Source organism: Balaenoptera borealis, assembly GCF_965194805.1.
Source record: "Balaenoptera borealis genome assembly, chromosome: 10".
NCBI lineage: Eukaryota > Metazoa > Chordata > Mammalia > Artiodactyla > Balaenopteridae > Balaenoptera > Balaenoptera borealis.
In genome coordinates, this window is record NC_138874.1 from 90,684,744 (window position 1) to 90,696,907 (window position 12,164).

A 12,164-nucleotide genomic window follows, 5' to 3' on the forward strand; every position below is an offset into this window, starting at 1 on the left:
GCTAGAGATTTGCTGTTTTATTATCTTTCAAAGACAGCTCTATAAAACTACTGTTTTTCTGTCTTCTAATTCTTTAACTTTTGCTTTTATCTTTTTGATTACGTTACCTATTTTTCTTAGGTTCACTTTGCTGATTTCAAAAGAACACATAGTAAATTTTTTTTAATTCTTAAAAGGAGAGTTTTTCTCTCAATATAACAGTGATTTTCAACCAGCATGAGAGTGGGGATGGAGGCTAATTATAATCTCCAGGAAGACTTTTTCACAGATAATCTACTATTTTCTTGTCTCTTGCACCAACTGACCACCCCACCCCAACCTTTGAGGATTATACTGTTATTGAGAGTGCTTTCTAATAGCTGTGTGCTTCCCTTGTAAGAAAAAACTCAAGTTTAAACGATCTCCCATAAGAGTTCGTATGACATTCTCATTGTTAATATTTTGGAATAGGCATTGGAGTTATTTGAAAAGTGTGTGTTTTAATATTAAATAGTTAAAATTAAAAAAAAATAAACATACTGTCCTCACAATTTGATACATTCCCAGGAGAGAAGTCTAGCATTCATTTGGAAATGCAGCTCTGGATCTCAAGATGGAAGTCAGGGTTGGAGGTAAAGATTTGGGAGATATTGCATAATCATGGTGGTAAGACCTTGGGCATGAATGAAGGATTCTCTCCTTTCCCCCATCTCTCTAGATTGCTGTTCCTTCTGAGTTTCCTCAGATGATACTTCTTCCTGCTCCCACCCCTAAATGTGAGTTCCTTTGTTCTTTCATTCAACAAATACTTATTAAATGCTTACTATCCTCAGGCACTGTTCAATGCACTGATAATACTTGGTGAACAAAACAGACCAAAAAAAAAAAACCTGCCTAATGAAGCTTACAGTCTAGTGGAAGGAGAATATACAAATAAAGATGTAAAACCTAGTGTTCAGATGATGAAAAGTGCTGTGGAGAAAAATGGAGCAGAGAAGGGTGGGGGAAGTTTCAATTTTTAAATAGATGATCCAGGAAAACCTCAGGGAGAATGACACATTTGATTAAAAGGCCAGTGCAGGTGAAGCAACAAGCTGTGTGGCTATCTGAGTAAAAAGCATTCCAGGCAGAAAAGACAGCAAGTGCAATGGCCCAGAGGCTGGAGAGTGCCTGGTGTGTTGGAGGAACAACAAGGGGACCAGTGTGGCTGGAGCCGAGTAAGTGAGGGGAGAGTAGTAGGAGATTAGGCCAGAGGCCTAACTGGGTGTCAGATTGTATAGGCTCTTATAAACCACAATAAGAATTTGGCTATCATTCTATGTGAGATAAAAAACCACTAGAGGATTTTGAGCAGAGAGTGGCAAAATTTGATTTATATTTTAAATGGATCAGTTTTTAAAGGGGTCTATCATTTTGAGCATAGATTATGGGAGAAAAAGGGTGGAAGCAAGGGGATCAGTTTGCAGGCCTTAATGATAATCTAGGCATGAGATAATGACAGCTTGGACCAGGGTGACAGCAGTGAAGGTATTGGGAACTGGTTAGAGTCTGGATATAATTTGAGCTGGAGCTGGCCGGCGTTGATGACAGACTGAATACAGGATGTGAGAGAAAGAAAGGTCAAAGATGACTCCAAGATTTTTGTCCGGCCAATGGAAGAAAGAACTGTCCATTCCTTAGATAGGGAAGACAATGGGAGGAGCAGGTTTGAAATGGTGGCAGCGAAGATCAAGAGATCAGTTTTGCACGTGTTAAGTTTGAGCTGCCTATTAAAGGTTGAAGTGGAGATGTGAAGAATATAGTTGGGGGAATTCCCTGGTGGTCCAGTGGTTAGGACTCCATGCTTCCACTGCAGGGGGCCCTGGTTCAGTCCCTGCTCAGGGAACTGAGATCCTGCAAGCTGTGTGGTGCAGCATGGCCAAAAAAAAAAAAAAAAAAAAATTAGGACTCAAACCCTAGTTCTTTAAAAAAAAAGAATATAGTTGGATATGCAAGTCTGGAGTTTAACAAAAGGTCTGAGAAGAGTTGGGAGGGTCCAGAAAGACATAAACCCTTTGACTGACACCCAACCTGGGTAGTGTCATCAGCAATTGTACGTATAGGAAATGGGAAGCTTGCACCTTCGTCTAGTAGTATGCTGCTTGGACCACGTTCTGTAGAGCTGTCTCCATCTTCCTGTTTGTTAGCATCTTTCCTTTAATCATATTACTGTCCCTAGGTGGCACCCATACAAACACTTAAATTCTTTCCTCTTTTGCTCTCCTCACATTACACACTCACTATGCTTTCTGTAATCCATATTCTATTTTACTCCTCAAAAGGACACCTTGCCATCATCTCATTAATAAAGAACAAGAACAAGCACCCTCCTCCTTTGGTGCTCAGCGCAAGGACCTACTGGAGTCTTTTCTTCATACTGGATACAAGTAACCTCTGCCATGTGGTTCAAATATATCTGCAAATACCTCGGGGGTTAACAACCCAAGTCAACTTACGGGAATATTGTCCAAATAAGGCCTACAGTTGTGTCATATGGCAAGTGCTCAATTACATCTCATTGATTAATCAACTAGGCTATACCAGCATATCATATAAATCTTTACATACTGTAGGATCTTCGTGGAAAGAAGAATCTTCTAGCATCTCTGCTCATCACTCTCTGTGACTTCAACTCAGTGTCCTCTCAAAGGAAGTCTCTTGACCCAGGCTCACCGCTAAGCTTTCTCCTTTGGCTGCCACCCAGTTTTCATTTTGTTGCTTTGTTTTCTTTCCTGATACTGTCTGTCTGTCTTGTGGAATGGGAACTAGCCTCTGTCTGGCCTGGTAATGTACAAAAGTCTTCAAAAGTTATCCCTCACATAAAGATTGCCCTTCTGAGACACAGCAAGCTCAGGCTTCTTTATCTGAGGCACAGGAACTGGCTGACTTGTCTGACACTAGTCTTTAAGGATCAGAAATTTATCTCCAAACCCATAATGGCTTTGGCAATTATGAGTTCATTCACATCATTTTGAATTTATTTTTATGCTTTGCTGGTACTACTGCCCCCAAGAGAGTACTGCTTCTTTTTATTTACTGCTTCTTTAATTTTGCTTGCCAAGCATTAAAAAGTAGGCCTTGGTTTTGCTAGACTCTGTAGTCTTTTATGATTTTCTAAAATTCTGTTACATTTCTTCCTGAACCTTTTCCATCTTCTCTCATATGGCAGCATCTCAGTTTATTGATACTGTTTGTCAAAAACTACCCGTATTTTAGGTGTTGTGTGTGTTCTGTATGATGCCAGTCAAGCTATTTTGGCCTCTGATGAGAAACTGAACTTTCTTAGCCTTTTTCATTTCCAACCCACTTTCTATGATGGCCAGCATCTTACTGGCCTTTGGAAATGCAGGTTACACCAACTTTCATGGAATAATACATGACGATTCCCATGTTACTTTCTCCCATTATAATGGAAAAAGAAAGATAATAGGTAATATGTTTGGATTAATTTTCAAATGCCTATACTGAAGTCCATTTGCCAAATCTCTGGCACTCTAGATTATGTATGTATATTTTTAATTTTTGTATAATTATAGATTTGCAGAAGGTTGCAAAGAAACATGCAGGGAAGTCCCAGACACCCTTTCCCCAGCCTCCCCCAGTGTTAACATCTTACAGCTATAGTACAATATCCATGAAGCTTATTCAGACTTCAACCAGTTTTACATACATTTTTGTGTGTGTGTGTATGTATATATGTATGTATGTGTATAGCTCGATGCAATTTTGCCACATGTATAGCTTTGCAAAACCATACCACAATCAAGACACTTTACCATAACCGCAAGACTGTCTGGTGTTATCACTTTATAGTGGTATCCATCCCCTATCCCTAACCCCTGGTAACCATTAATCTAGTCTTTAGCTCCATAATTATATATTTAACCATTGCTACATAAATGAAACCATGCAGTATGTATCCTTTTGAGATTGGCTTTGATCACTCAGTATAATTTCCTTGAGGTTCATCCAAGTTTTTGTGTGTATCAACAGTTCATACCTTTTTGTTGCTGAGTAGCACTCCATGGTATGGATGTACCACAATTTTTTTAAACAGTCACCCTTTGAAGGACATCTGGGTAGCTTCCAATTTTTGGTTATTCTGAATAAAGTTGCTATGAGCATCTGAATACAAGTTCCTGAGTAAAAATAAGTCTTCATTTCTCTGGGATAAATGCCCAACAGTGGAACTGCTAAGTAGTGTGGCAAGTCCATTTTTAGTTTTGAAAGGAACAGCCAAACTATTTTCCAGAGTCAGATTATTTATTTTTGGAATTTAATTATGACTCAATCCCTAGAAAGTTATTCCACTGTTTACCTCTTTCTGATTAGAGAACTATCCTTCTCAGAGTCCTGTGGAGTCAGATGGACCTGGATTCAGATCTTGCTTCAATCACTAATTAACTGGGTGAGCTTGAACAATATATTTAACTTTTTTGAGTCTCAGATTCCCTATTTGAAAACTAGGGATAACAATGCCCAAGATAGTAAGGATTTAACAACATCAACATGTAAAATACTGAGAGTAGAGTGTCTGGTAGACAGTAGCAAGTTAATGCTAGCTCTCTTCCCACTCCACGGCAAAATAACGATCAAACATTACTCCCAACATTTTTGGTATTTGAAATTTTAAAAATCCAAGCAAAGCATAATACTAGCTCCTTTTGTACATGTTCTTTTTTTTTTTTAACTAAATTAAGTAGATTCCTTATGCAAAATTTTTCCTTGGAAAAACCATTTTCCCTTTCTTCCTCTCAATTATAGACTTGCTTTATTGTGCTTCACAGATCTTGTATTTTTTACAAATTGAAGGTTTATGACAACCCTGGATTGAGCAAATCTATTTGTGCCATTTTTCCAACTGCAGTTGCTCACTTAGTGTTTCTGTGTCACATTTTGGTAATTCTTGCAATATTTCAAACTTTTTCATTACTTTTATATTTCTCATGGTGATCTTTGATGTGGGAATTCCCTAGCGGTCCAGTGATTAGGACTCATCGCTTTCAATGCCATGGGCCTGGGTTCAATCCCTGGTTGGGGACCTAAGATCTTGCAAGCTGCGCAGCGTGGCCCAAAAAAAAAAAAAATGATGTTATTATTGTAATTATTTGGGGGCACCACAAACAATGCCCATATAAGATGGCAAACTTAATAAATGTGTGGGTTCTGACTGCTCCACCTACCAGCCATTCCCATCTCTCTCCCTCTCCTTGGGCCTCCCTATTCTCTGAGACACAACAATATTGGAATTAGGCCAATTAATAACCCCACCATGATCTCTAAGTGTTCAAATGAAAACAAGAGTCACCTACTTTCAATCAAAAGCAAGAAATTATTAAGCTTAGTGAGGAAAGCATGTCGAAAACCAAGATAGGCCGGAAGCTAGGCTTCTTCCCCAAACAGTTAGCTGCATTGTGAACGCAAAGGAAAAGTTCTTGGAGGAAATTTAAAGTGCTACTCCAGCGAACACAAGAATGATAAGTGAAACAGCCTTATTGCTGATACAGAGAAAGTTTTAGTGGTCTGGATAGAATATCAAACCAAACACAACGTTCCCTTAAGCCAAAGCCTAACCCAGAGCAAGGCCCTAACTCTCTTTAATTCTATGAAGCCTGAGAGAGGTGAGAAAGCTGCAGAAGAAAAGTTTGAAGCTAGCAGAGGTTGGTTCATGAGGCTTAAGGAAAGAAGCCATCTCCATAACATAAAAATGCAAGGGGAAACAGCAAATGCTGATATAAAAGCTGCAGCAAGTTATCCAGATTCCAGATCTAGCCAAGATAATTAATGAAGGAGGCGAAACTAAACAACAGATTTTCAATGTAGATGAAACAGCCTTCTACTGGAAGAAGATGACATCTAGGACTTTCATATCTAGAGAGGAGAAGTCAATGCCTGGCTTCAAAGCTTCAAAGGACAGGCTCTCTTTTAGGGACAAAGTCAGCTAGTGACTTTAGATTGGAGCAAATGTTCATTTACCATTTTGAAAATCCTAGGGCCCTTAAGAATTATGCTATATCTCCTCTGCCTGTGCTCTATAAATGGAATAACAAAACCCGGATGACAGCACATCTGTTTACAACATGGTTTACTGAATATTTTAAGCCCACTGTTGAGACCTACTGTTCAGAAAAAAATAAGATTCCTTTCAAAATATGACTGCTCATTGACAATGCACCTGGTTACCTGAGAGCTCCGATGGAGATGTACAGTGAGATTAATGTTGTTTTCATGTCTGCTAACACAACATCCATTCTGCAGCCCATAAATCAAGGAGTAATTTTCACTTTCAAGTCTTATTTAAGAAATACATCTTATAAGGCTATAGTTGCCATAGATAGATTCCTCTGATGGATCTGTGCAAAGTTAATTGAGAACCTTCGGAAAAGGACTCACCATTCTAGATAATTAAGAACATTCATGATTCATGGGAAGAGGTCAAAATATCAACATTAACAGTGGTTTGGAAGAAGTTGATTCCAATCTTCATGGATGACTTTGTAGAGTTCAAGACTTCAGTGGAGGAAGTAACTGCAGATGTGGTGGAAAGAGCAAGAGAACTAGCATTAGAAGTGGAGCCTGAAGATGTGACTGAATTGCTGCAATCTCATGATAAAACTTGAACGGATGAGAAGTTGCTTCTTATGGATGAGCAAAGAAAGTGGTTTCTTGAGATGAAATCTACCCATAGTAAAGAGGCTGTAAATATTGTTGATATGACAACAAAGGACTTAGACTATTACATAAATTAGTTGATAAAGCAATGGCACTGTTTGAGAGGATCGGCTCCAGTTTTGAAGGAAGTTCTACTGTGGGCAAAATGCTATCAAACAGCATTGCATACTACAGAGGAATCATTCATGAAAGGAAGAGCCAATCAATTCGGCAAAATTTACTCTTAGTTTAAGAAATCGCCACAGCCACCCCAACCTTCAGCAACCACCTCCCTGATCAGTCAGCAGCATAACATTGATGCAAAACCCTCTGCCAGCAAAAAGATTACGACTCGCTGAAGGCTCAGGTGATGGTTAGCACTTTTAATAATAAAGTATTTTTTAATTAAGGCACTCACATTGTATTTTTTTAGACATGATGCTATTGCATACTTAACAGACTACAGTATAGTGTAAACATAACTTTTATATGCACTGGGAAACCAAAAAATTCACGTGACTGGCTTTATTGTGATATTCACTTTACTGCAGTGGTCTGAAACCAAACCAGTAATATCTCTATGAGGTGTGCCTGCACATTTGCTGAAGTAATTCTCACAACTCTTGGCAGCAGAAATGAATTGGTGTATCTCTATTATGTTCTGTGGTTTTTCTCTCTTCCAGGTCAGTGAACAATTTCCTGATGACTGGTCCAAAGGTAAGAAAAAAAATTCCTTTGATTTATTTGGATTTCACTCAGCTTCTTGACTGAAGACTACACATGTCAATATCTTTTATTATATCTTATATTATGCTGTATATATTATAGGCAGAAAAACTGTGGCACAGAAAGGGTTAGGGACACACCCGAAACCCCACAGCAAACTAGTGTCAGAGCCAGGACAAGAACTCAGGAATATTGATTCTGAATTTATGGCCAGAATTTCCAGAGCCAGAAAAGTTTTCTTTCACAGTGTCAGGCTACAGTCACCCATCCTTCTCAGTGCAGGGTGGGAGGCTGTCTTCCATCTTTAAAGTGCTGGCATTGTACTACATGATCTCTAAGGACATTTTCAGCTTACAAAATGTTCTCTTCTAAGCTAGTAGTAGGATGAAAACAGCTGAAAAATCATGAATTATGTAATTGAGGCTCATTTTGGAGTGACAGAATAGTATAATGAATAGAGGCAGTGAGGTCTAGAGTCTAATGAAACTGATTTTCATTCCTACTTCAAACATTTGCTAGTGGTGGGACTTTGGGCCAACTGTTTTACATCACCTCTCTGAGCCTTAGGTTTCTACCTAAGTTTATTTGTGATGTTATTTGTGATGTTAAAAGCATATTTAAAGTGCTTACTCTGTCATTATTTTGGAGGGACGGGAGTGCACAGGAAAAGAGGTGCTTGGCCACTTTAGGGCAAATGCCTCCCAAGTTCAGTTGCTGTGAGTCTGAAGTTTGACCCCTGTGTCCCTGCAGGCTTACTTGATCTACTCCAGCAGCGTGGCAGCTGGTGCCCAGAGTGGTATTGAAGAATGCAAATACCAGTTTGCCTGGGACCGCTGGAACTGCCCCGAGAGAGCCCTGCAGCTGTCCAGCCATGGTGGCCTTCGCAGTGGTAAGGAAAGCCTCGGCCACAGCTCCCTGGACCCCCTGGCCACAGGTTAGAGCCCCACTCTCCAGGGATGGCCCCCTGCCTCCTCTACACCCTTGTTCCTCAGCTGGTCTCTGCTCTCAGGTCATCTCCCTCTCCAGGATCTTCTCTGTTCCTTCTCCAGCTCCTCTTTCCTACCTATAGAGCTTTTTTCTTTCTTCCCCAACACCCTCACTGCTCAACAAATGGACCTTGCCTCACCCCCAATCCTATACCACCCTCAGTCTCCCGGCTGGCTAAAGGCTTCCTCAAAATATAAATAAGGTAGGTAGGGGTCGTAAATCTTCATGCCTCTTAGCGCCTTCCTTCAGCAGGCTTAGCAGAGAGGTACAGGGCAAGTGGGAACTGACCTGGAGCCCGGATTCCCATGGAGAAGATAAAAAGCGGCCATGGAAGGAAATGAAAGAGCTGCCAATCAGTGGTTCTTTTCAAGACTAGCTAGCACCTGCCTCTCAGACTTCAATGTTCCAGGAGGAAGTGGGGATGGTTTCTTTACAACCTGACCTTCAGATTCTCCCCCATTTCTTTCTTGGGCTCTTTCCCACCTAAATCTCACCCATATCAACAATAATCTAGCCACTCAGTCATAAAATGTGTGACCCGAAAAGATGGGAAGGAAGAAGAGCAGGGCTGAGACCAGGGCTGGAGCAGACCCTGGAAGAGAGTAAGGTACATTATAAAGGTGGGGAAATAGAATGGAGCAGGGAGAGGAGGGTATAATGATGGTATTAAAGGTATGTCTTTGGGCTGTAACTCCTCCCTCTAACTCACTCAATTTTTGGTTCCTGTCAGCTAATCGGGAGACAGCATTTGTACATGCCATCAGTTCTGCCGGGGTTATGTACACTCTGACTAGAAACTGCAGCCTTGGGGATTTTGACAACTGTGGCTGTGATGACTCCCGCAATGGGCAACTGGGTGAGTAGTGATCTTGGGGGTGGGTAGGACAGCCCAATAAAGTTCACTTAAGTAATGAAAAGCTTGGTGGGTACTTGGTGGGGTGAAGAAGAGTTGTATTCTTCTAAATCTGAGGAAAATCAGGGCGAACCAGTTTGAGCCCAAACCCTACAGTGACAAACCAGGCTAAATGTAGCTGGGGACCCTTCTCTGACTGGGTGGTTTCCTTAATTTAAACACAATAACGATAAAGGAAGAACCCTCCCTTCAGAATCACTCCTATTACTGTCTCAAACATAGGGGGAACGAACGCCCTTCCATGCTGCCTATCCCTGTCTCCTTTCCACTGTTTACCTCCACTATCCTTTCCAACCCTCTGCCCTGCAGCTCAACTGCCAACTGCTGTTCCATATTATCTCAATTGCCCTTCTCTCTCCCCCTCAATGCTGTGCTTTCCTCACCTTTTTTGCACCATCATGTCCCTTCCAGAGGTCAGTCGCTGGCGGAGGTCTGCACACTCTGACCAAAGGCCAGAAACATAGTAACGGGGTGAGCAGGCACCTGCCTCACTTGGCAGCTACTTAAGTCCTGGAGTCCTGGGCACGAGATTGGCTGAAGCTGGAAGTAGGAGCACAAAGGTGGCAAAAACAAATCTAGGGTGAAACTAATTTGGAGACAGGGCACTCGCCCCACCTGAACCCTTCCCCACCTCAGATCCCCCAAACCCACTTAGAACCAGCAGCCCAGGAGGCTCCGGGCCGTCCTTTCTTCCCACTGCATTTTTTCCAGGGGGCCAAGGCTGGCTGTGGGGAGGCTGCAGCGACAACGTGGGCTTCGGAGAGGCAATATCCAAGCAGTTCGTCGATGCCCTGGAGACAGGACAGGATGCTCGGGCAGCCATGAACCTGCACAACAACGAGGCTGGCCGCAAGGTGAGTCCTGCAGCCCCTGGGGTCAGGCAGCTGGCTCCATCCACTGCCAGCCCTAGGTGCGGACGGCTCTTCAATTCATTCATCAGATTGGGGAAATGCGGCATCGGCATCGAGGCGGCTGGCCACGTAGACTAGCTAGAATCCTCGCAACCCGCCAGAGGGTGACACTCCCCAGGCGCTTAATCCCTGGCCCGCTCACTCCTAGCTCTCTTCCCAGGCGGTGAAGGGCACCATGAAACGCACGTGTAAGTGCCACGGCGTGTCTGGCAGCTGCACCACGCAGACCTGCTGGCTGCAGCTGCCTGAGTTCCGAGAGGTGGGCGCGCACCTGAAAGAGAAGTACCACGCAGCTCTCAAGGTGGACCTGCTGCAGGGTGCTGGCAACAGCGCGGCGGGCCGCGGCGCCATCGCAGACACCTTTCGCTCCATCTCCACGAGGGAGTTGGTGCACCTGGAGGACTCCCCAGACTACTGCCTGGAGAACAAAACGCTAGGACTGCTGGGCACCGAAGGCAGAGAGTGCCTGCGGCGCGGCCGGGCCCTGGGCCGCTGGGAGCGCCGTAGCTGCCGTCGGCTCTGCGGGGACTGTGGGCTGGCGGTGGAGGAGCGCCGCGCCGAGACCGTGTCCAGCTGCAACTGCAAGTTCCACTGGTGCTGCGCGGTCCGCTGCGAGCAGTGCCGCCGCCGGGTCACCAAGTACTTCTGCAGTCGCGCGGACCGGCCGCGGGGGGGCGCGGCGCACAAACCCGGGACAAAACCCTAAGTGTCCCCTTCCGCACTCTCCTTTCCCAATTTGTCCTTGGCTTCTTTTAGAGACCCCAGTAGTAGAGGAATCTAGGGAATAGGGACCCCACACTACCAAGGCCAGGGATCCCGAGAGGGAGAGAGACGCTGCAATCTCTCCTGTGCTTGCCACTTTCCAACCTGTTTTCACAATTCCTCTGCTCTCTCCTCGCGCTGTCTGCATCATCCGCTCGCCACACTTAGGTCTGAGAACCCTCTGTTCTGAGATTCTGAGCTATTGCTCTTCCTTGGAGTAGGAAGAGAATAGGCGTTCCTCCTCCCGGTCCCAGCTGCCCTAACGCCTGGCCTAGCCTGTGGAGAGCTTAGGAACTGGAAGAACCCTTCTGAGAGATATGCAGGGCCCAGGGAAAACACGGCTTTTTTCTTTTACCCGTCTTCCCCGCTCCCCCCATCCCCTCCCCCTCATTTTTCTGCTGCCAGTTCTCTGCCATAGCCACACCTTCCTTCTGCAGAGGCCCTCCTGTGCTTCTGATTCCCTAACTGCTGGCATAGACTCCCAGGAATCTCTGCTTTCTCTCCCCCCCTTTCCTTCCTTCCTTCCCTGAAGGGATACTGAGGAAACTGACCCAGGAAAAAGCATGTCTTTGGAGGTTGGTTCCTAGAGGCAGGGGTTGAAGATGGAGGAAATGGGAACCCTAGAATGCTGACTTGCTGAAAACCAAGGGTGCCACTCATCCTTGTGATACCATGTCTCTAATGGACTTTGCCAGTGGGGCAATGACCTTCCTAGACAATCACCCAAGGTGCTCCAGACACATACCCACAACATCTAAGAATGATGTAAGGGCAGACTGCCAGTCATTTCCTACTCTTTAAAGTAACCTCCTCCCTGCTCCTAACCTATAGCCTCCTAGCAACCAACTTTACTTCTTCTCTTTCCCCAAAGGATCTTATTCCCCTGAGCCAAGACTGAGATAAATAAAGCTAATTTCCCATTCAGACCCTGGTTTGCACCTCTGAAGACAGGTCATGAGGAAGGAGAAGCTGGGACCCTTCCTTTTCACTAACCTGGTTCTCAAACAGGCAGGATTCAGGCATTGGATACTTTCCTTCAATACATAAACTTCCTGCAATGAAACTGTTAATAATAGGAAGTTCAGCACCTTGAACCTTAATTTATTGCAGTCACTGTGACATGTGCCTTTTTTTCAGGTATTGAACTTATTCTTGGGGATATGGGGAAGAGCGTGTGTAAGATATAACCTCTAGGT

At 43.8% G+C, this 12,164-nt stretch overlaps 2 protein-coding genes across 3 annotated transcripts in view; one reads left to right on the plus strand and one right to left on the minus strand.

Moving 5' to 3' along the window:
• The window catches only part of WNT8B (Wnt family member 8B), a 33,429-nt gene extending 21,788 nt beyond the window's left edge, over positions 1–11,641 (plus strand). Inside the window, exons 2-6 of the mRNA XM_082408207.1 lie at positions 7,353–7,386; positions 8,146–8,284; positions 9,113–9,238; positions 10,007–10,149; positions 10,367–11,641. Of these exons, the coding sequence (XP_082264333.1) occupies positions 7,353–7,386; positions 8,146–8,284; positions 9,113–9,238; positions 10,007–10,149; positions 10,367–10,912 (988 nt within the window). The 3' untranslated portion in view covers positions 10,913–11,641. The remainder of the gene's footprint in view (positions 1–7,352; positions 7,387–8,145; positions 8,285–9,112; positions 9,239–10,006; positions 10,150–10,366) is intronic.
• The window catches only part of SEC31B (SEC31 homolog B, COPII coat complex component), a 42,778-nt gene continuing 34,876 nt past the window's right edge, over positions 4,263–12,164 (minus strand). Inside the window, exons 27-28 of one of the 2 annotated variants that reach the window (XR_014249208.1) lie at positions 9,679–9,835; positions 4,263–6,546 (exon numbers count right to left, since the gene is read on the minus strand). The gene's annotated coding sequence lies outside the window, so the exon portion shown is untranslated. Of the gene's footprint in view, positions 6,547–9,678; positions 9,836–11,961; positions 12,032–12,164 lie in introns of those variants that run through there. The other variant, XR_014249209.1, reaches the window with a different exon arrangement.